The sequence below is a fragment of the Lytechinus variegatus genome, chromosome 3, assembly GCF_018143015.1.
Source record: "Lytechinus variegatus isolate NC3 chromosome 3, Lvar_3.0, whole genome shotgun sequence".
In the NCBI taxonomy this organism is placed as follows: Eukaryota; Metazoa; Echinodermata; class Echinoidea; order Temnopleuroida; family Toxopneustidae; genus Lytechinus; species Lytechinus variegatus.
In genome coordinates, this window is record NC_054742.1 from 19,935,588 (window position 1) to 19,961,684 (window position 26,097).

At 35.2% G+C, this 26,097-nt stretch overlaps 1 protein-coding gene across 1 annotated transcript; it reads left to right on the forward strand.

Moving 5' to 3' along the window:
• Positions 1–526: 526 nt before the first annotated feature.
• On the forward strand, positions 527–25,838 carry LOC121410442. Its single transcript, XM_041602533.1, has 4 exons — positions 527–1,272; positions 12,223–12,741; positions 19,227–19,351; positions 22,529–25,838. Exons 1-4 carry the CDS (start codon positions 1,143–1,145, stop codon positions 22,727–22,729), a joined length of 975 nt encoding a protein of 324 aa, XP_041458467.1. The 5' UTR covers positions 527–1,142; the 3' UTR covers positions 22,730–25,838.
• Positions 25,839–26,097: the final 259 nt, after the last annotated feature.

The window sequence follows — 26,097 nt, forward strand, 5'->3', positions numbered from 1 at the left end:
AAAGATTTCTTGTGAATTTTCTTAAATACAGTTAAGTTTGAACTTCCAAGCTGTAGAAAAAAAGTAACTAGATTCAAGGAAATAAATGATAAAAAATTAGTACAATATACTATGATTTTCCCCTAGTAACATTTAAAAAAATCAAATAAATGTTCTGGGAGAAACAGAATATTATTTGATTCAATCTTTCTTTATTGTTGTTGTTTTGTTTTCATAGAAACACTCTCTATCACAAAACTCACTCAGGTCATTCAGATACCAAGTAATAAAAGCTTGGCTTCCGAGAAGTGAATGGGGACAGTGGGAATTAAAAATCCTAATATGGAATCCCATACTGGTATCAGCACAGAAGAATACAACAATACACCAATGAAAGCAAAGAGGAGTACAGGAAAGAGGTATGGCCTAAAGATAACAAGTGAGTATTGAGCGACTAACAATTCTGATTGGTCACAGCGACCAGGCACTGCTCAGAGGCTCCTCCTACATTGCCTCATATGGCAATCAGGTAGTGACATCATAAGCTTTGTAAAGCATGCATGAGTAAGTACTCTAGAGTTGCAGCTGATAATACACACAGGACACACATTCAAGTTTTCACGTAAGTCAGTGGGGGTTGCTATTGTGTGTGTTTAAGCAGAGAAGTATCAAAGAGAGAAGTGAGCGAGAGAGGATATAAACAAGAATATTGCTGGTCTTTTGTCACAAGTTTCTCCACGTGGGTACTGTCAGCTGACAAAAAAGTATAAATACAAGAACAAACTTCAAAATTCAACATCAGTGTCACTGCCTGATAGTACAGCAATTCCAGCTATTTCCAAACTTAGCAGCCAGCCAACAACATCGAGGTGACTTATGCCATTCTCATGACATCTGTGGTTTTCAGCCATAAATGGACTTGAATTGTTATAAGATTTGGCAACAAGCAAACTATTTTAATGATTGTAGAAACTTTGGATACAGATAACTTGATAGCATCTCACTGTCCTGTTTTTTTCTAGGGCCAGAATGCTCTTATACAGCCATACTGATTGCCTCTTTTTCTCAGTCTGGTTTTAAATCATCAAATCATTAAGAAAAGTCGTTTTCATCGCTTTCTCTCTGTCTTTATTGGATTTATTGAATCGTCTTCATCTTCAACGATGGATCTTCACGTGGTATTATACTTTATTTCAATGCTACTTGTTTTGGATTTTCATTCCTGGAAGGTTTCAAGCTGTCAATGCTCACATACACCTCATCCACAGCAGTACATGTGTGAAGCAGACTATGGTAAGTGTTTTACATGCTATAACATTAATCGCATGACAACTTGATGAAAGGTTTCCTCCTAATGCTAGACTCTTGACAGTGGGCCTATGTATAGGTGAGTGTGAAGGGGGGGGGGGGTAGGGGCTTGGTTCAGGGGTAGGTGGAGAGGATTTGAAAATGGGGACAAAGATGACATATCAAAAGAAGATGGGATAAGAGAAAGCAAAAATACAGAAAGAGAGTTCAAGAAACTATATCTATACAAAAAAGAAAGACAGAGAAGCCCAGGTTGGGGGGGGGGGGGTGAGAGGTAGAAGGTTAAGTGCAAAGAGGGGTAGGAAGAGAGGAAGAGAATGTCTCAAAATAAATGAACATGTAACATAGAAAGAATCATAGACCAATAGGGCATAAGACAAATACAGATATAAGTATGCTACATGGAATTAATTTAGGCGATATTAAACATTAAGTGCCAAAAAATGAGAGTATGCTTGGTTAAATACAAATAAAAATCCTTTTTCATCTGATAAGCTGTTTTATATGATAAGCAACTCTTGATATGCAAGGTTTGGCCCATCACATGTTGTATAAAACCAAATGCACTATAAGAGTGCAAATTGCGTCAGTCGGCTACAACAGTCATGGAATTGGCATTGCACAAAATATCTTGACCCGAAGGAAGCCACCACTGTTTCCTTAGCAGTCTTCAATGGTTTCCTAGAGTGTCATTAGAGAGTCCCTGTGTATCATCCTGTTGAATCCAGCTGTCTGCTCTGTCATTCCAAACCATTCTTGAATACTTTACGCCTACTCCCACATCATTAAATCATTCTTTACCATGCCACATTGAAGTTGATCATTCATGTACAGGATGGGATCTAGTTGGTGAACTTCTAGTTCCATCGGGGAAAGGAATGTGTCCTGAGTGCAACAGTTCAGTCTTCAACATTCTAAAGTTCACTGGAATACAATACAGAGATTATCTTATATATACATCCTAACAATTCTATGCTTTAAATTTCAAATAAGAAATCAATATTAACTGGACAACCTTGCAGGAAAAGGACCGAGCTGTTTATTTTTTCTCAATTGAATACTAATATTCCCGACTTCCTTCACATAACTCCAACATGAACAAGCATGAATGAAGAAGTTGTAGGCTACTTGGTAGCAATAACATAGGACAAAACATGTTTGGAGAAGGAACAAAGTACAAACCAGCCCAATTCTTTTGATCAATTTCACAATGAGCTTATTCAAGCTATCTTAGAATGTGAGTAACTGAAAAAAGGACAAGGGCCTTTACCTTATAGAAAACTTTTTTCTAACAACATGGAACACATACTGTAACATCCAAACTTTACCAAAATGTCAATTTCAAAGCAAAATGTGTAGAATGGGTGAAGCTGTCTGGTAAAGATATGTTGAGAGGGGGTATTCAAGGGAAACAAACAAAAAATCTCAGTGTCCTTATCCAACCCACACATTACATGTTATTCAACACAGCTGTGGAGATAGGACTAAAATTTCAGGATTATTTTGAGTCATATATTAGATTTGAGCTTATTCTATGGCTTAGAGACAGAAGCAGATAATCTTCTCATCGAGCTTAAAGAGACTTTGCTGATCTCTCTCGATCTCATTGCAATTTCCGCCATACGATCATAAAAGTGTAAGGCAAGTATCGCTGCATCTTCCGAGCACGCAGCTATCTGAGATATATATCACTTTGAAATGTCAGATTTAATAAGCTTTACATCGAGATAAATAATCTCTGAAATTTCTAGTTCTTACTTCCTTGCAAAGTTAAAGTTCACTAAGTGCCATAGATGTCACAAATATTCATGTTACTTTCAAGGATGAATTTTGTTTCAAGAATAATGTTTTCCATAGATTGCAAACTATTAGACATACAGTATATCAAAAATGAAGATGATTGCAAAAATGTGGTAAACATTTATTCTGACACTGATAAGATGATATCTAAACAGCTGTAGATAAGCAACACAATGTTAACCAGTAGCAATCAAACATTGAGCTTGTGAGTCATCACATCATTATGTTGAAAGTAACCCCTCCTGACTCTTACACCCTCTTAATAATAATCTATTATTTGAACTGAATGAGCTAACATCATTCAGGTACAAACTCAAATACAGAGAACAGATATTTGGTATAGTATTAAGTTTCGATTTCATATAGCAAATATTCCACATCCATATAATTCTTAACATGATATATATTCACTGATTCATTCCAACTCCATTTTTGTTTTCAGTCTGACCTTGAAAATAAATGGTTATTTATATGAATGCTTTTATTAAAACTATTAATTAATACTTATGAACTTATAATCTTTTGAATGATTATAGAAATTATCTTATAATCTCGTAACCCCTTAATGACCTTCCTCATTTTCATCAGGAGAGGATTGAATGTTTACTGACATTAATAGAAGTTTAATTATGAGTGATGTGTTAGTTCTAACATGTTGTAATCCATCCTGAAACATAACCTCAACTATCATCTGGGGTTAAATCGTCCTCTTGATGACATCACTTAAAGTACACATCAGCCATACCATCTAAAAGTACTTCAAGGATAAAGACATTAAAATGTGTTACAACTCTGGCAAAATAAATAATAACTGATATTTAAAAATGATTATTTAACTATCTGTTAATAAACCTGTCTATTTGCTAGATGTTCCTCACCATCTAATGAATTCTACAAATCTAAGTAATATACTTGAGATTTAAACCTAAAATTAGATGATATAGTGGATGGCAAGTTTTTGTAAAGGTGTTGCAACTGCTACATGTGTTGTCTAGTTGCTAGCTAAACAACACTGCTGGGTACTGACAAAACAACAACCCCTCCCTAATGACACATCATATTCCCTCTCAAAAGAAATTGCCACCCAGAGTCAACTGTTAAGGTGATGTAAGGACATGTTCACATCAACATGCACATCATAATGTATCTACGCAGCACAAAGTGGAACAGTGAAAATCCAATATTTTTCGTACTTCCATTGACGAGTGGATATCATGCGCGACAATGGGGTCTCGAAAAGAACCCAAAACAAGTATTTTCCATATTTTGAAAATGCACCCCATAACAAGTATTGGCATGTGAAACCCTACCCTTAACAAGTATTGGAAACAAAATGATATCATTGGCAAGTGTTCCCTGAACTGAACCCCTAAACAAGTACAGTGATATTTCAATTGTTATATGTCATGGATGTCAGTTTTTCCTTTACCTACATCATTGGGTTTAGTACGGCCCAACCTCCCACACCTCGCGCAAATCGGACTCGAAACACGTTGTGTTGACTGTTGTGGCAAAAAGTATATTCTTTATAAAACATTTGTCTTTTATACCCTCGCGAATTTGACCCTTAATACTTTCCTATCAAAATAGATACCCTTCTTTCATTATTTCAGTGTTTTTGACACCCTTATTACGTTCCATATGTAACATGCCCTACCTTGAAAAAGACATCCTTTTTTAAGTGTTTTGGTATGTATCCACTTGCCAATGTAAGTGCCCCCCCCCCCCTTCCCGGGCATTCTGCTGCAAAAGGTTCTTCAATTATCAATCTTCCAATCTCCTAAACATTGCTTTCTTAAATAAAGACTTTGATTGGGATCCCCAAAATTTATTGATCAAGCTTACGAGTAATTGCAAATATCCTAATATTACCACAATGGGTATAAATTTCTGAAGGCACATTTGGATTCCTATCCCATATTTCAAAATCTGATAATGCTCTCTCAGGGAAAAAAAATGAAATATCTCCTAGTGTATAAGTACAGTGAAAGTCTTCCTCCTTCTTGGCTTTGACCCAAACCAGAAGCAACAGTATCCAATACAGGTGTTGTTTACCTCAGACCCCATATCCCACAACACCCTGGATATTCCTAGTTAGCTCCCAGGTATCCTTACATTGAGGATTGTATAAAGAATATGATGAAATGTCAGGTCATACTCACAGCCCATTGACCGCTCCAGACTGATGTGACATCTGAAGGCTCTTGTCATTCTATCTAACTGACTTGACCAAACCCTGTTCTGTGAATAAAGGTACATTTTAGGTAGTGCTGCACCAGCGCGAGTTTGCTCAATCTCAAGATTTGAGCACGATCGGCCCTCGAGATTCAAGAAATCCTGTCTCCACCATCTCAAGAAGGTGCATTATGGTCCGACACCGTGAACAAATATTCCGAGTGCGTCTGCACCTGCGAAATTAGCAAGATAATTTGTAAAATAGCGAACTATTTTGCAAATACGGCAATCAGATGATTGACGTCAATTTTTTATGTTTGCGGCGCGGAAACAAAATCACAGAGCGGAAAGCGTGTTGCAATTTGCTTTTCGCGTTTTCAAAAACAGAATCACTGAGCTGAATTCCGTTTTTCCTTTTCCATGACTGAAACAGAAAAATGACTTATCCATATGTACCTCGATTTTCTGTGGTCAGTGCTTGCTGGTCAGACCATATTGGATGAGGTCAGTTCAGGCAGAGATAGAGACAGTCCTCCATGTCCATCACTGTAAAATCACTGATAATATGGTGTATTCACACAAGCTAAAATTATTCAGGATTTAATAATTATACAACTTTAATATGCCCTATATTATCTAGGGAAATGTTACTGCTGTCCGATGGAAATATTCGCTCTTCTATTGTCTTGGAAGGCCTCTTTACAAAGAAGATTCAGATTTCTCTATGAGATTAAATAATGAAGCCCTGTATGAATTGTGTACCCATTATTGACTAAATACTTTTTTAGAAATCACATCATATATTAAACCTCAGTCTATATATTGGTACCACAAATATATAAAAAAACTGAATAACCTGTGACATTAGTAGAAATTCTACATGCTTGTTGATCAGAGAAATACATTTGAAGTCCATTTAGTTCTGACATTTCTGTCAGCATAGTCGGTTTATAGAGTGATAATTCATTTAAATTAAATTATTCACATTACAGGGGCTTTTCATACTGAAACATATTATGAAAGAATTGGTCCTAGCACTGACGTCACACAAGTTATCTCCTTCACACCAGTTTAATTACAGGATATAACTTTTATTACTGGACTAAATTTCTTAAGTGACAGGGATTTCCTATATTCAGTAACAATCCAGGCATCATTCTGTAATACATCATGAATTGGGTAAAAGTAACTGATACAAACAGGAATAAATCATGATCACAAGAATTTATTTTTTTCAAATTCACCAAGGACTAAGTAAACAAATTCAATTCAATTCAAAAGTAAGTGCATGAATTCTTTGATTTCCATTCATTAATTTGTACTAAGTATTCATTTTTGTTTGTGTGTGTTTAAAAGGTAGCATATCTATAAATGAGGATTTCTATGTGACTATAGTTGCTATATGATATAAGTTTGTTGCTTTTGAATCACATAACAAAACCTTCAGGATACTGTCAAAGGATAAGAACAATCACCTGGAAATAATATATTCTTTCAAAGACATCAAACCTCTGATTTCAATTTCAAATCCATTCCATTTCTCATTGTTCCTATGGCTCTGTCAATCTCCATCATAGCAAATTTCTCACAAATTGGTGATACCATGTGGATATAGTTTACATGGTTACCAGCTTCTACTTCAAGCCATATTGAATTTGGACCTGAATATCTTTTCCTGATGTTTAAGCTATGATGAATATGAACAGACAATGATGAAAATCTAACTCTCTCTCAAACAAACATGATTGTTGCAATTATTTCAATGACAGGCTAAATTATTCAAACTTTTCAATAAATCCATGACAGATCTAGGTATTTCGCACTTTTTTCTTCCAAAATGAGCAGTATAAAAAGTGACAAATATATAGTGGTTAGCCTTGGTATAAATATTGGGTGTCAGTAATCGAGACATTTCACTGCGAGTAGCTACATTTTCATATATTTTGGCTGTTTGGAACTTTGACTTGTGATTTCATATTCATAACAGTTGAACTATTGAACTAATGACAATTAACAAATATCACTCACCCAGCTTAAACTCCCCTCTTTCAGTTTTCTAAAATGTCAACTCCAAGTTCTTCTTTTTCCAAAACTTCATATTCCGTACAAATTATGCAAAATAAAATATGATAATCAAGTGTTAATACTGAAAAATCATAGAAAAATGCAAAAAAGGCTTATATGTCAAAGACAAATTTTACATTGCATATCAATGTGAGAAAATAATTTTTAAAATTCTAAATGCAATTAACATTCTTCTCAATCACTATCAACAAAGGCAACAAAGAATAGCAAATTTATATTTTATAGCGTGAACATTTGATGAAGAAAGTAACTACAAAAGCATGAAAATGGAACAAACACTATATAAGTGGAGTAACTATTCAACAAGTGCGCCCAAATAATGGTTATTGGCGGCTGGAAAGCCATCAATCAAACTCATGAAAGCAATTTGTTGACTTTGACATTCCTTGCAACAATACCTAAACAAGCAGCAAATTACGATCCCTACTAAAATCCGACAGGTTGCAGAACACCGGGATGGAAATTGATCACTTTGTTATTCACTCTGAGTTACCTTAAACTACAAGGGGGTTTTATAACTGACATAACTTTTCGAGAAATACATACCAGTCTCATAAGGGATATTTACGATTGCTTGTGAAGTGAAATATGAATGGCAGTTTTGCGGTCATTGTATTGGGATCTCTTCTTGTCAATGACCCCTTCTTTATGCATCCTAAAAATATGGCTGATCGTCATAATGAATTATTGAATACTACTTTGTGAAGTAATTTGTTTCTCTCTCTCATTGTTTTTCATCTGTTCTTCTTTCCACTCTACAAATAATACTTCTAGGTCCTAGGTCTTTGCTCTTAACTATTGGTTTAAGAAAATGCAACACAAACTTAAATAAGATGGATTAAAAAAAAAACACTTGAATAAGACGAGACTAGTAGAGATAGACTAAAAAAAACATATGTTAGCTTTGAAGTCAAAATGAGAAAGTGTGAACAGTATAAAATGTTATCAATATAAATGGAATTGGTGTGATTTACATGAATGATGATGTTCACAATGAATATCTCAGTTGGGTCCCATGTTTATTATATTTTGTTGCTGGCTGCTAGTCATGTTGTCAAAGAGAACGTGAAGGAATGTACCCTGGCTATTCGACCTCTACAGGCCCTCTTGTCCTGCTTAACCCAATATTTGCAGACTTGTATGTGATTACAGCTTTATACTTTGTCAGCTGCATTGATGTAAAGTGCAATACACTTCAATTCATTTGTCAGGGCGGTTAAACCATGTAACATTTCACCCTATATGGACTAGGGAAAATCATGTCATATTTAAATCAATAACATTAAGAGGAATTTTCTCAATCATCCAATTTTGTTCTGTGTTCTAGTAATGAAGTCACAGAGCTCTACTTTTAACTAAAATGTTTTTTTTTTCAATATCACCGCATATCACATACAATTTGTTCAGGACCACAACAAACGAGGATTTTTTTTTTCAAACTGGTTGTTTTGACGCGAATAAGGATCAACAGTGAAGTATGATGTTCACCATATGTTTAAATAATGAGTTCATCCGTCTTGGTCCTTGCCATTAAATATTAGGGCAATTTTTTTTCAGGACACATCATATCTCAACTGTTATGGAAAGACAAACATAGATACATTTAATCAACATAATGAATAAGCTTAGCTTTATTATTCATTTAATCTTACATCTTACACCTATGTCCTATGTGACTTATGCTTTCATAACTTTGAACATTAATGGTCTAAAATGACAGATGTTTCAATCAATTAAGGATTTCTATCTAATGCAGTCCTACTATGCACATGCATGTGATTCCATTAGGTGGAAACTGTTGAATGATAATATATATACATATATATATATAAGCATACATTAAAACCTCTAGAAGGGCTTGATCCTTCTCATATCATGGTTATAATTATCATATCTCATCTCATATCTCATCTCATCAAGATCTTAATTCATTAAACTATTTAGTAAATCGTGAAATTTACAAGGTGTCTAACTGGTTTAAGGCCAACAAACTTTCTTTAAATACAAAAAAGACTCATTTTATGTATTTCAGACATCAATCTCATATTATCAACACACCGATTTACATTAACATTGACGGTACGCCTTTAGAACAGAAAACCAATTCAAAATTTTTGGGTGTAATTATGGATGAATTTCTGTCTTGGAACCAACACATACACCATGTTACAATTTGCGTTTCAAAAAATATTGGAATCATTTCAAAGTTAAAATTCCTTCTTCCTCATAAAACTTTATTCTTATTATACAATTCGTTAGTTCTTCCATATATATCATACTGTAATATCGTTTGGGCAAACTGTGGCTCTTCTAAACTAAACTCTATATTTAAACTACAAAAAAGAGCTATCCGTATGTGTACAGGCTCACATTACTTGGCTCATACTGACCCATTGTTTCACAAACTCAAAACATTAAAAATCTTTGATATTAATAAGATTCAAATTGCTATATTTATGTTTAAGTATTTTAATAATCAACTTCCTCAGTCTTTTAATAATATGTTTAGATTCAACAGGTCTGTCCATTCCTACCCAACCCGCATATCTGGAAACCTCCACCTCACTAACCCCAAATTATTAATAACCCACAAATCCATTCGACATTACGGTCCCGATATTTGGAACAATCTTCCAGACAATATCAAATCATGTTCAACAATCTACTCCTTGAAAGCTAATATTAAACGTAACATTATTACATCTTACGCAGCCCCCTCTTAAACTTAATATCTCAACTGCTCTCTGCCGCACCTGCACCTACACCTGCACAGCACCCACTTGATCAATGAAGAACTATTACGTACCTTTTATGAGGCCTCCATCATCATCAAGCCTAATCGCTCACGATGGCGGTCTCCTGCATTCATTTATAATCTTGTTTTGAAAAAATATATAACACATCTTTTTTTTGTTAATATTTATTTACAATATTTATACTATGCGACTATTATTTTGTTATGTATTACCTTTGTAAATATTGTATATATGTATTTTGTAATTCTATTATTTTGTCATGTATTACCTTTGTAAATATTGTATATATGTATTTTGTAATTCTGATATTGATGTGAATGCAGAAATAAATAAAATCAAATCAAAATCAAATACCCTCTATCACCCTTGCTTGAAATTAAAATGTCAAACTAAAGTAGGTTGATAGGTAAGGGCTGGGTTATCATGAACCAGACATGCCCTCCACTGCGTATGAGCAGGAGGACAATTACATGCATAATGTCTGGATATATATAGGCATTTTGACCAGTGTTTTTTATGCTCTCAAAAAAATTACTTGCATAAAAATCTACTAATTGATTCAAGATAAAGATGACCCTCCAAAAACACACCCCGAAAAAATCAATACTAGGTGGTTTCAAACCGCCTTGATCACAAGAATCCCTGTTAAATTACAAGAACTTTTTTAGGCTAAAAAATACCCATTAATTATTCCTGCATTCACACCGCCCCGAAACATACCCTTCGGGATAAGTTTCTGAAGTTACGAGCATGCGCAGTATGGTCTGATAAGCAGGCAAGGTGCCAGATTCAAAATCACTAGCCCAGCAGCCACCCACAGTTCCCGCGCCCAATGATGCCCAACAACACGCTGGGCTAAAAGTTCCCGTAAATTGCTTTCACATTGCCAAAATACCTGCGACCTCGGAAAAATCCCCGCGAAAGTTCTCGTAATTTCGCCAAGTAGTCCTACCTACTATTTAGCGGGTATTTTCTTTCGGGGAAATTACGCGTTGTTTGCTTTCACATTACCAAAATACCTGGAATTGGCGAACTTCGATGTGGTCTGAAACCACCTACTGAAAAGACTTTGTGAAATATTATGGAAAACTTTTATAAGGTAAATTGGTCACTCCATGCTACCCTTGACCCCCCCATGAAAACAATAACATACTGCACATAAACCTGGCAGTAATTTAGAGCACAAAAGGGTGGGGGCATAAAATCAGATAAAGCAATGCCCTACAATTTAGCTTTAAAGAGTGACTGAATAGGGGAATGGAAAGGGTTCTTCAAGGATCTACGGTCTATAGGTCCAGGAAAAGGCGCATGTCTCCAAGGTCTGAAGACCTGTCACGTTGCTTTTGATAGTTTCCTGTCGTTAAAACAAATTAAATTGTTCAGGAAGACTCAAATCCCTAGCACCTTCACCAAGTCCTGTTAAAAGAATGGTATGCATTGGGCTATGTATATCATATAAAACCATGAAGGCCTTCAACATGGAACTACAAGGAATGTAACAACTATTGTTGGTGGTTAATTGAGCATCCTATTACTTACAGTCATAAATTAGCAGTTAAAATAAAAAAGATGTATGTTATATAGTATGATGTATGAACCAATCTACACTATAATATGCCAACTTGTTCTAATGAGACAAAATCCCCTAATGAGACCTGGGAATGAGTCATAAACATTGCATCAAAATCATATTGCATTACTACATATTCACAGTTCCATAAGTACATGTGAAAGAGAAAGTTCAAGGGAGTCTTGTTCAGTTGTTGGAAGCTCAGTGTTATGATTTTATATGTCTTTCCCCAGACACAATTACCAGTACCCCAAGATTTAGATCAATCTGGTCAGACTGTGTCTGTAAAACTGATTATCCTTTAAAATGAGTTTAATGTCATTCTCAGTTCAAGGGTACTAAAGGAGAAGGTAGTCAGTGTTCTTTAACTTGCATTGTGCCATTGGAAATTCAACAAGGTGGAAGGGAATGAGAAAGAGATAAAGGCATAAATGAGTAAGATGGCAAACAGAACAAACATAATATGAATAAATAGTATGACTTGATTGCATGGTGCATCTCCTGTTTGTGAAAATAAAAATGTTTGTTGTTCTTTTATCATATTTACAGTTATCAGAGGGAAAGTACTAGAAGAGGCATTTGTGCCAACAGGTGATGCCAAATCCTCAAAGGCACCTGCTCCTACACCATCACCAGATCCAACCACAAAGAGGCCTTCTTTCAAGTTCCCTGATTTGAGAGAGCCCCAATGGTGGGAGCCAGTCCTCCGAAGGCCACACCCAAGGGATCCCCCACCTAGACAACCTGAGTGGAGGAATCCCTTCTTAGGCTTCCAGAACCCTCCTCCTCTGGTCCTTGCTGATGAACCTCCACCTCAAGAACCTGAATACCTTGAGGAACCTGATCTTCCTCTCATGGTGGCTGACCAGCCCCGCCTAGTGCATCATCATGGAGCATACAAGGAAACATTTCCATGGCAGTACAAGAGGAGATACACATTAAAGGTTGACAAGGTTTACAAGGGAGAGGAGATGATATCACCAAAGTCAACAGTAAATGTCTACACGGAACCAGAAGAAAGTATGTGTGGAAAGCAACTCAAATTGGATACAAGATATCTTATTGCTGGTGAGTTTCAATGAATGTATCTTTTATCCACATAATACAATTGGGTTAATACAACAGTGGTGATGTACATTTTAAATTTTTGAAATTCCTTATAAATACTACAAAGTTGGTGATTTGTATTTTTTTGTATCTTGCAAGACAAATTACTCTGCAGAAAGTATTAAGAGGAAACACCAAATGGCTCATACAAATGGTGTTTTGTATTTGCTTACAATAAGGGATGTTTTGTTTACCACTCAATCTAGAATCACTCCAATTTGTTGTAGTATTTATACCTTGGTCACATTTGTTCTACGGCGGCCGTACGGCGAGTCGAAAACAGCCGTTTTGACATTTTTTGTACCAGCTACATATAGGTGGTTTAAATAAAAATGAATCAAACGGCTGTTTTTGACTCGCCGTACGGCCGCTGTAGAACAAATGTGACCAAGGTATTACTAAAACCCTTAACAATTGTATGCACTTCAAGTTCAGTGTCTTAGTGTGGATGTATGCTTGTAACTCATTAATTATTCTCTTTGATAAACACATTTTTAAAAGAATAATTCAACTTATTCATTGACATCCTCTCGACATACTTAAAATACTTATGTTTGAAGACAAGGGAGTGTAAGGGAAAATAGGACAAACGCTTTCTTCAGAACTTTTGGACCTGAAGTGAAATTATGACCTCAAAGCGATAAATTTCTGTGATTGTAGAAATATGAAATTCCCTGCACTTATCAATTTTTTTTAGATTTTGACTTTCTTGATGTGCAGTCTGCCCAATATGGGAAACTAATTGTATATGCCTTTGCAACTTTTTGTTGGCCATAGTCCAAAAACTTACTACAATCCTTGAAAGGTGCAGAGTCCATCAACAGAACCAACAAACAATCATATAAACACATCATGACATCATTATGAAACCATTCAGTGAATACCCTTAACTACAGGATAGTTCATATTTTGACAATAAAACCATTTTTAAAATTCATGACCCCCCCCCCCCTCTCATGGAACACACACTTCTTCTTTCTCAACAAGCAGAAATCATGGCACTTTAAAGTTTTATTTTGTAATTCATAACCTTCAACTTGAAAAGACCAATTTCTTCAAGTTAACAGATGAAGGACATGAATGTGCATGTGTTTAAATCAATTAGATTTGAACTCCTGAACCACCTTAGTATCTGAAAATGTAGTAGTGTGTCTTGTTTCCATCTTCCCTCACCTCCTGTATCTCACAGGTAGGGTGTGGGCGTAGGTGTTAAAATGAGAATTGAACCCTGTGAAAATTTGCCAGAAAGTCTCCACCCAATAGCACATTTGATTATTTTCCTTGTAAACAAGCTTGACGATGACTCTGCATGAAGTCTGAGAGGAAGTTCAAGTTGGAACATTTTTACTATGTGTGAAAGTTAGTACTGTGAAATGAACTTTTATTCATGGACCTTTTAAATAATAAAGGGGAGTGCCATACTATACCCTGAAATGAATTGTTTGTTAACGAATGTTTTTTTGATATTACTATATGCTTTCCTAAAATTACCTTTTAAAGCTGAAATAAAAAAGCGTTAACTTCATGGAAATTAAAACTACCGAGATTCCCATAGGCTTTGTACAGACACCACCTGTTCCAATGAAAAGCATTTTTTTAGGGATCAACTTTTTTTTTAGATTATGTCATTAAAGAGACTTTGTAGATCTGTTCCTGAAGTTAATTTACTTCTCACAGATTCTCATTTGTATTTAAGCCATAGTTTCAATTATGATTCTCAAAGTATTTTCCCCTATCAAAGCATAGAAAAGCGCAGAAAAGGATTACCTGAAGCTTAATAGACAGCTGATATATTCAAGGCATTCAATCAATTTGTGATCTAACAATTTGTTCTCTGATGGGATGAAAATAGGCCATGATGATCTAATGAAATCTTAAGGCAAATTATCTCACTCATATGGCTCCATTAATCATTAGTGGTATGATAGGCTTATCTTTTTAAATAAGCTTCTTTTTCACTAATAATGCATCTTTCCCATCACATCAAGAACATGGCAGAGGCAAATTGAGAGAAGATGGGGTTAACCCTCTTCTATTTAAAAGTGCAACCTAAGCCGTTTATTCATTAATACATGAAAGGCTAAAACGGATATCTTGGAAGAATATTTATGCTAAGGACTATAAAAAGATTTCAAATAAATTCCATGAGGCTATTAGGAAAGGGACTAAAGACCAGAATAGCGAAATGGAAAGTCTAAATCATGTAACTTTATCGTGACCTATTACCAACAAGAAATGTTAGTGGCACAGGTTATTACAAGTTTTGAACAAAAATCATTCTTTTGCCAATCTTTAAGAATTGTATAAAACTCTGACTCAAACTTACATTTTTTAAAACTTATTGGTACATTCCTATAAGTATTAAGTGACACTTGTGATAATCCTACATCCTATGTAATCTCAATTGTGGTGATACATACGCTCCTGCGACATTTGTTCCTGTATTAATATCTCAGAGGGCATGGGGTTAGAGTTAGGTGGGTAATAAAGTGTTTGGTTCAGAATAATGTAAAGATAAGGATTAGAGTTTACTTAGTTTTGGAGGTTAATTAGGTTTTCTGTATGGCTTAACAAGCAGATATTCACAGGAGCAATTGTAGTAGGAGCAAATGTCATGGAACTCCCAATTGTATCTGCATTATTTTAGTAATTTTTTCCATTTTAGGCTCTATAGATTTAATCCTATCAAGATATCAATTCATACCAAAGAATTATATAACTTGCTATGGTTGGTATTCAATTCAATGATAAAGAAGTATATCTTACCTTGTCTTTGGCATACACCATTTTCCAATTAAATATGCTGCATTTTTTTGGTTAAATTGTACTTTTGTTATGTTTTCTGCTGTTTTTTAACCTATTATTAGTACATATATATTGATTTGTGATTACATGTTTTTATCAAATGTTTTGAATTGATTTGGAAATACATTTCACCTTATTATATACTTACATAAAATATTTGCTTAATCTCAGTGGTCAAATGATGATTATGACTAAGTAATATACCCTAATTCAAGAAAAAGACTTACACATCATAAGGTAATGATAGGCATGTATGCTTGCTTTTAATAATAATAATTAACTAAAATTGTTAGAGTGCCTTTTCTAGAAAGATACATAAATACATAAAGTAATTAGGATGTAACAAAACAAAAACATGTGTAAAAATGTGAATTAAAATGAGAGATCAGTACAAGTGAGCGTTGATGGAAAATATGTTTTTAGATTTTTCTTAAGTATGTCAAGTGACATTCAATTCTTAAGAGTTAGGTAGTTAGTTCCAGTTTTTTTACATTCATGAATTAAAGTTCAAGTCCTCCCCCAAGACAAGTAGATTTAAATGAAAAGAGAATAATGGAGAAAAATCAAGCATATTTAAAACAATAAAATACAAAACAAATAGTGAAGGTGCAGCATGTAAACTTTCTCATTAGCTTACCACTAATGATGTGCACATCACTGCTTTGTTAAAAAAAGAGAAAAATTGAAATTGTCATAACTTTAATAATTTTACTTCTGATTTTGGCTAGAATTTTCAATGTTGAGTTCTTCTTGTTTGATTTTTCTTTTTTTCCTCAAAATTTAATTTGTTGTTCACTTTTCAAGTAAACTATGAGAAAACAATTGACCCAATCCAGTTTTTAATTTCATTCTGGTCTAGGTCACCCCATATGTTAGCAAGATACAAAGACTAAAGTACAAGACAATTTTCAAGAAAGCAAATCATAAGGTCGAAAAAAAGAAATGAACTTGACTTGACATTCAATGGCATGTAAGGCATGCCAAGGTATAAAGAATCAGCTGTTGCTTGTCATTAAGAATCTGCCATTGTTCTTAATACAATCTGAACCCAACTTCCTCTAGTGCTATTATGCCCTATGCGTCCTCAGTGTTGCTTGGAGTATATAACCACACAGAGTGGGCATCTCAAACCAAAGTCAGAGATGAGATTTTTTATATTCATGCAAAACTCACATTATGTCAAGAGCAGATCCCACACTTTGTTACTACAATCATAGACACCGTTCTCACTATGTTCCTAAAACTAGTTTAGTGGAAACTAGTTTAACGCGTAGTGAAAATGGTCGAAGTGGTCTTGGAAGCGTTCATCCAAACCAGTTCAGAAACCACCTCGCGATATAATTTTCAAGATCGCTTTGCCTCGTTAAACTGGTTTTAGCGTAAGGGAAGACACAACCATTCTTCGGGAAGCAATCTTCGCACATTCTGAGCGCGCTACTCTACACGTCAGGTGTAGAATGCAAATGCTGCGGTTTCCAATTTTGCGTGAAACATGTCACCCTTCTGAGATTATTTCGCATTTCCATAGCAACAAGATCACTTTACGTGAAGTGATTTTGAAAACCACTTTTGCGTGATCAAGTGGGAACGCTAGCAAAGTGATCTTCCAAACGGTTTCCTGAATCGGTTTCCAGTAAACTAGTTTTAGAAAGCCGTGGTGTAGTGGTTCTAACTCTTGCCTTGTAAACAGAGGGTCGTGTGTTCGAATCCCACCGCGGTCTGGCGTCCTTTGGCAAGGCGTTAGTCCACACTTTGCCACTCTCGACCCAGGTGCTAAATGGGTACCCGGTAGGATGTGAAAGTCATTGTAGCTTGTCTAGTACTGTGTGCGCCTCACAGGCGACTGACTGGAATACTCCCCAGGGAGTGGAGGATGTGCACAAATTGTGTGCGGGAATGACTGACTGAATCCGATGACGGGGGTAATAATATATCTGTACAGCGCTTAGACACGTCGTTCCGATGTATTAAGCGCTATATAAAAGCGGATTATTATTATTACAAAGCGTAATGAGAACGGCCTCACAGTCTTTGATACAGAAATGAATGAGAAAAATAAAGATATTGTAAAATTTATTATCTGGCATTCAACCAGTAAATTTGATGTACACTAAAAGAAAGAGTCTGAATTATATTTTACACTTTGCATCTTCATGTGCTTTAAACCATTTGATTTATCTTGACTGAAACTTCTTGCCCATAATGGCATTCATATCTCTTCTACCAAAATATTCAAACTTGTCACTCAAACTTGCATACAATGGCATGACTTGAATTAGTGTGAAAGGAGTGAAAAATGGATGGCATATTTGGTGCAGAAAGAAATATCAATATTGTTATAACTTTGCAGCTTTATATATAGTACAAGGTAATGTGTTCAAGCAACAGAAATGACAGGGTGGGTATGGGCAGAGCTAATAAAATACCAATCACAGCAACAACAAAATTATAATAATAAGGCAACTTTTACTTTGCAGCATTTAAATGTCACTGTTTCATTTTACACATATTCCATGACCTTTTTTTTTTTTTGGGGGGGGGGGGTGGTTTAGAATATGCACATAGACATTTTTCCTAGGCTGACATAAAATAATATAGTACCCTTTTTACACAGGATTTTCTTAACCCCGGACTATCGCTAACCCCGTACTATCCTTAACCCCGTACTATTTTTTTCCTTTTCACACATTCCATATTGATATTGCTAACCCCGGATAAGGAATGCTTGCTTTTCACACACGAAACTCGCTAACCCCGGACTAGTGGTTTTTGTCGATCATTCTTGTACAAGTACTTCACTCGTACACTTTTTACACACGCTACAATTTCCTTAACCCCGTACTATAGGTGGGGCCAAATTGCCATTTAGCCCCACCTATAGTACGGGGTTAAGCTTAGCCCACTTTCTTTTACACTAGCGATCTTAACCCCGTACTATCGCTCTTAACACCGCAGTTGGTGGGATAACCCTGCTTTTTTGCAGGGCCAAATAATCCCGTACTATAGGTGGGGTTAGCCCACTTCGCAAAAATGCTGTGTAAAAAGAAAGTGGGCTAAGCTTAACCCCGTACTATAGGTGGGGCTAAAAGGCAATTTAGCCCCACCTATAGTACGGGGTTAAGGAAATTTTAGCCTGTGTAAAAAGGGTATAGGATATTCCTGACATGTCTTGCTTGGAAAGGGGATAAGAGACCCATGGGCTACAAACCACAGACACAATAGGGGCCATTGCTTGGCTGGTAGGGGGTTAAGAAGTGTGCATCACTGGGTCATGGGAGGGGGCTCCTTTATTCTGAGGCAGGTTAATTCAACCCATGCAGAAAAGCCATGGAAGGGTTCAAGTCTGTTAACTCAGTGGGTTTTCTTGTTTATACTCAAGTTATAACAATTAAGTTGTTTACGATGAAATGAAGTTGTTTTCTAGTCACCTGGGCATCTCATCTTCAGAGTGTCACCCATAACTAAGAGATCACGTCAAACTAGTCTGTAGCTAGAAGAGGGTGAAATAGGAGTCATTCTGTGTCATGACCTGCTATAAATCATCAATTTATTAAAATGAATTTGATTACAATGGCTCTCCTCATCTCTTTTCCCCTCTCTCTTTTCCTTTCTACTTCTTTGTCCATCCTTCTCTATTCTAGGTTATATTGTAGATGGTGAAATCTTCATAGGCCTATGCGACTGGGTTGTTGAGAAGTCCAAACTTACAAAAAATCAGAGGAGAGGTCTGAGGCATTCATACAAAAAATATTGTGATGTCTGCAGGGTAAGTTCTACCTTATTTTGGGTGTTAATGTTTCAAAATTGCTTTCCTTTGAGATACTCAATCTTTCCAATATCAATTTTTTAAACAGATTTTCCAATGGACTTATATACCAATGGGTTTGGAGATGTATAGATGAAAGACAGATGTCATTCTAATTCAAACAGTTAAAGAACCGAAAATATATTTTTTATTTTTTTTCTGCAGTATCATTTATAGATAATACTGAAATATATATTTGTTGAATCTAAATCCTTGATGATATACTGACAATTAAGCCTTGTTTTACATACTTTCTCATGAAATCAGTGTTTACTGCAACTACTGGAATTTCTCTTTAAGGTATATGTCATTGTCATATCTGTAAATAGAGGGAAACATTATGACCCAAATAATGTCATGAAAGTTCTTAAAAAAGACCTACAGGCTTAATTAACCTTGACAGGAGAATGGATATAAGGAGAAAGGGATGACTTGTAATTTTCATTTTATACTAAAGATCACATCTTAAAACCCCGCAGATTGTTAGCTTACTCCTATTGGTTTTTAAACTTGGTTTAAAACAAAATAGGCAACTTCTTGTTGTATAAGGCAAGCTTAGAAGCTGCCAATCTGCTCAAATACATTTATATTGTTGACTAAGCTATGATTAACTGCATGTCATTAACTTTTCTTTGGTAAAATAGGTACACTGTGTGAAAAATATATGGCTCTGATGTACATGTATATCTTCATATAAATTTCAAGTAAACTATGCCCCAAATGTTAGCTTTGGATAATTTATACAACCTCATTTGAAAAGAATAATTTTCTCAAATATGCTGCAAAAACTAAAAACAACTTGAATATAACAGGAAAAATACTAATGGAAGATATATGACATATCTCTGTCACTTTATGTATTTCACAATACAATAAAAGGATTTTTTATGAAAAAGGACTCTGATTATATTTTGCAGGTGTGACAAACAAGCAACACTAAGCTATACAAAAGAAACAATTTGTCATTTTTTGTTGCAAGTGAAAAGAAGCATTAGATGGAACATTGACCTATCAATACACATTCAGCTTGAGAAATAGTGGAATACAATGACGACAATGTACCAAAAAGCTCCATGCTTGCTCTTACATTCCAATGTTTGTTTGCTAATAGTACAGAATCACAAACAAAACTTTTATTTTCATTTCTTCCTTCAAAATTGTTTTGTGAGCAAGGTAGTGAAATAAATCCAAATAATAGAATCAGTTTTGAATGTTGTGCTAGAAGCATTCCTATCCGAAATCAACAGATTGAGTTAGATTTTTTTTCATCAAAATGTAAGTAGAACATATTAAAATGATTAATGCATATCAAGATATCACAAAGAAAATATACATGGACCTTTTTTAAGTGAAAAAATAGAATTAGGCAATGAACAGAGTACCTCAGACACAGAAGTGTCTGATGTTTAGTATGTCTCAATACCTTATCTGGTTGGAGTATTTAAAAAAAAGTTGTTCTGGTGGGTGTTTCATAAAGCTGTTCGTAAGAGCAGCCTTAAGAACGACTGGTGATCCTTTCTTGTGGTAAATGTTATATTCATTGGCGATGGTTAAGCGCATAAGAAAGGTTCACCAGTCGTTCTTAACTTACGAACAACTTTATGAAATGGCCCACAGGAATCAATAAATCAAGGGTGGGATGTTTTGAGTGAATCGATGAAAAAAAAAGAGAAGGAAAAATGTTTTAACGGTTTGTTTAGTTGTGGGATCTACAATCGATGGGTCACTTCCTGTCATTCATCCTATTCTAATTACACCAGACTGGTTGTCAAGAAAACATGTTTACTGTCCTCATAAAATACCAGACTGTCTTGTCCATTCATAATCTCATTACCGATTAAAAAATGATTGGAACTGGCCATCAGCTTTGGCCATTGCTGTATCAGTATACTAAGTATATTGATGCTCAAAGCTATCCAACCCTAAGGCATCATAAACTACAATAAAAATGGCATAGGAAAACAGAATCAGGAAGGTCCATTTCATCCAGCCAGACTTGTCCTAGACTGTCTGTATATAAAGGAAAGGGGTTAAGGATCACTTGAGTACCTACTCTAAGGATATAACCATACTAACTTTGAAATATCTCTGTTTGTTCCCAATAATTGAATACTTCCCAGTCTCATCAGATGACAATGAATAAAGATAATCTAACAGTGCAGACACACACACCCACACCCTCACATACACCAATATGCATACCATCATCAGACCTTAGAAATCAATTTTATCTATTCATATTACAGAAGATATTGAATAATCAGTGATTGTTCATCACATTACGGTCATGCATGCAGCATACCTCAGCATTAAAAAACAATCCAATATTGAAAGTAAATACAAGGCAACTTTGCATTAATTTGTTTCAATTCAGTGTAAAAGTGTGGCTAACTATAAAGAAGTATTTTCTTTTTCACTTTATATTATGGGAAGAGAATAAAGTCAGATGATATGTCTCCTGCTTGGATACTATTTGTGCAATCTTCATCCTTCAAGTGTACATACCTTTACCACTTCACCTACCGTCTTATAATAGTAGCAGGGGATGTTTTGCACACCTTGTTTACTCCCAAATATATGAACTGTCAACTTACCTGTACTCTAGGCAAGTTGCCCATTTACAACACTTGTCTACAGTCATTCACTTTCTACAAACAAGTGTAACCAAGATTGTTAGAGCCCCCAAATCACAAAAGAGAATTCAAAGCACATAATCCTGCCTTAATTTCAGCACAAAGAATTACATTCCTGAAATTATAATAGCAAAAATATTTTGGGATATTGCTCTACTCTATAAAGTTTTCAAAATAGAAAGTATGATTGTACGGTACAATATTTGTACCAATGGTATACTGAAATGGGGAAAGTAGCAGAGCAGACAGTCTGTATGTCTGAGACTACTAGGACAATTTTAAACAAAAACAACAAGTTATTTAACTGAAGAAAAGAGAACAAAAATCATATCATTTTTGTGAAAGAATATCACACATAACATGGATCTATATAAGCATATGAGGTAAAAATGTAATTTTTATTGATTTTATCAATCAAGGTATTGAAACAAGTAGAGATTTACTTTATCATATAGGTTATACGAATTTAAAAAAATTTGAATTCTTTTTACTTTTTTCTCTCTAGATAACAACTGGAACTCTGTATTGGCCTCCTGAAGCCAAAGAGAAAGATGTATGTCCTTACAACCCATACCTTACAGGAAACACAGATTGTGAAGGTAAATATTCTAGCTGTATCAGATATCCTGATGGCACCTGTAACTGGATGGAGACAAGAGAACTCAAACATTGTAAGAGGAAAACAGGCAGTTCAATATTCTTATAAACTCTAAAAAGAACAGTACCTTACAAGAGGCTTCCGGAAATGACTGATGATTCCTTTATCAATGTGGAAGGAACATGAAGTGCACTTCTCTAGACAAAGGCAATTGGAAAGTGATGGTGAGGGCCTATGACAAGTGCAAACTGATGTTTCGTCTTGTCTTCTACTGAATCAGTAACCAGAAAGGAAGAACTGCTTGGAGAAGTTTCATAGCACTGGACAATGGAACGTCATTCTTCAAAGGCTCTTGATTTGCTTCCATCGGAATAGTAAATATTCAATCAATCTAGAGCAGTCTTGGAGCATTGACAAAAAGTTGCATACTGAGGAATCTATCTTGTCACAGCTTTGGCTGTACCATCCTCAAGAGAGATTTTCTATAATCTACACAATTAAGCTGTATGGTTGAACAGTTTGAAACCTTGTTTTACCCACTGAAATGAGATGATACTCATGTGATTACCTAATGAAATACAGGTTTTACTGTGGACATGACCACTGGGTCAAGTATTGGTATTCACATAAACTTTGTAAGTTTTCAATCTAGTCATATTATCATACATTTTAAAATTCTCTGACGTTGTATATTTTTCAATTAAAAAGGCTTATAGTTATTGCTTTGAAATATAAGCAAATTTAAATGAGTATTGAGCTGGACTTGGGTACAGGATTTGGGGTCACTGCACAATAAAGCAGTAAGATGTACTTTTTAAGATGGAATTATACCTTTGCCAATGTTAAAGGTTTAGTGTTATTATTAATTGTAATAATGCCAAGATAAAGTTGAACAAACTAAAGAACTGTGTGCATCTCAGGATACTGATTTACTTGACTTGTATATTGAAGCTAGCAACATCCTACAGTTTTATAAGTATTTTCATTTTTAAATTTTGCAGTATTATTATGCAGGTACATCTTGAAATAAAAAGAGATTAGCAGTGAAATTAAAAATGAATTTTGATAGATATTTCCAAATGTTTATGCAATTGCTTTATATTAATTATTTAAAATATTGTATGAAATTATGTATGGTTGATAGATAATTTATTCTTGGACAAGGTGTACATTGATTGGTTATATTAATCTTCCCCTCCTACCTTTGTTTAGAGAGTTTTTCCTTTTGTTGTTTGTATTATGATGAAGATCTTATCATTGATTTGGGAGTAATTATTGTATACATAATGCCTTTTATTCACTAAGTCTTCGCTAGAAGTGGATATAAAAAGCATGTACAATTTGTCATAAATTGCATACCGTATATCTGAAGAAACTATTTTTTTCTCCTTATTCACAAATTTGTGCAAAGAAATCTATCAAGGGATGATGGTTGACAAAAAGAATCTCTCACAATATTAGTATTACCATCTTTGTGTTACATCTTTCACACCATTGAAGTAGCTTCAGTGCCTGATGTCATTGCCAATTTATTTGTATGTGAAAGATGTAATTAGTTATCCCAGTCTTACAGGTGTCAATTCTTAAGATTCAAGATGCAATCCTAGGTCAGCTGAGGCCAAGATGTGTCATCATACATTTTTATTTTTACCACTTCCTGCTCAATCATTAGATACTTATGTGAACAAAATAAGTTAGGTTGGAATAATGCAGGCTTATTTATCACGTGATGACATGATACTTGACAATGGGGCATATGCCTTTGAGATGTCTTGTTAGATCTAATGAAAATAAAAAAATAGCACATAATCATATTCATGTCATATATTGTGTAATTTCACTTGTAGAGATAAGCTTCTAACATATATTCAAGTACAATAAAGAAGCTTCATCCATTGAAACAGCTGTAATCTCTATGTTAAAGAGAACAAATGACGACTTACACTATTCAATCTGTAATATCCCATTTATTTTGTTGTTTTGATGTCAAGGCAATAATTTTCCTCTTGAATCAGTTGAGTCATTTTGTATCCAGCTCCTGTGGAGAAATCCATTCTATATAATTGTGTTGAATGCATACCCTTACAGATACACATTTGCCAATGACCATGCATGTTACTTATCATGCAAGAATGTGTTTATCTAATACTTGTAGACAGTGAATAGGGTTTGTAAAAACTGTTATTAACATCAACTAAGTATGTAAAGTTGCAAAACAGATTTTTTTTAATATCAGAATAGAAAAGATACTACCGATCCTAAATCTATAATCCATTTTCATTTCAAAGTTATTTCGACTCAATGATTAATAAATAATTGGTCAAAGTTAAAGTGTCTGTCTGAAGACTGATATTTTGAAAGAAAACCTTACTTCCATATATGATTAAGAATAGGTATTCTCCAACTATGGATGGGTATGGAAACATAAAGTTTGCGTCACAGTTATCATACTTGCTTGAACTTTATTTGGCTCTCAAGCCATTTAGTTTCTGTAGCGTGACACCAACTGCTTGCTGGATTCTCAAAATAGAAACAGGATTTGGTTAGAATTATACAAATTAGACCCTTTTACCAAACATGTCTTAAAATAGAACTATTTATTTTACCTACACCTCTTCCTTTCCCTCTTCAAATCAACTGTACAGACTCTTGGCTCTTTCAGATGGCATCCCTTTCCTGAAGGTTTCATCTAATCCTATATCAGACAGAAGTGATACATATTCAAACTAAACTACATAATTTTTCTCTTTTCTATTGACATAGGGAATCATTAAATGTCTTCCTTATCAAATGGATGCTTTGTAAAGAACAAGATGAATAATACCTGTTTTCTAATTAGTGTTGATGTGAAACCTGTGTTACAGAGTTGTGATCAATCTAATTTACCCTTAACTAGCTATTAAAGCTATGTCCTAATTCCCTCCACATGGGCCATGTGCACTGTCCCTTTGTAAACAAAAAGGGAGAAGGCAGAATTACTAGAACAGTGACACATGCCAGTATTTGTCTTATGTAGAGAACATGTTGAGTGCATTCAAGCTGAAAGTATGGCTGGTTTTCCATAGTTGACATTATTCCAAATGATTGCAACTCTTTGGGGTTCAGATGCCAGGTCCTGCACAAAGCCGGGGGCGGGGGACCTCTACCAAAAAAGTGGTAGGGGTGTGTCGCGGGCGAGACAAAAAACGGGGGCCTTGGAGCCGGCTTATTGGAGAAAGGAGGGTCCTCGGAACGGGCTTCGGAACTACAAGTATTTGTGAAAACGGGGGTCCTTGGAATGGATCGCAAGCGTGATTACGTGCGTATGCATCCCTATGGAACGGGCATGCGTGCATGATGCAGCTAGCGCGGCCTCCGCCTGGTGCACTCGCACAGAGGCTATGGTCGGACAGCGCTCTGCGGCCGCTTTTCACCAAAATTGCAGCTCATTGTAGCAGATCAATGCGACCGGAACGAAAAAATATGGGAAGCTTTGG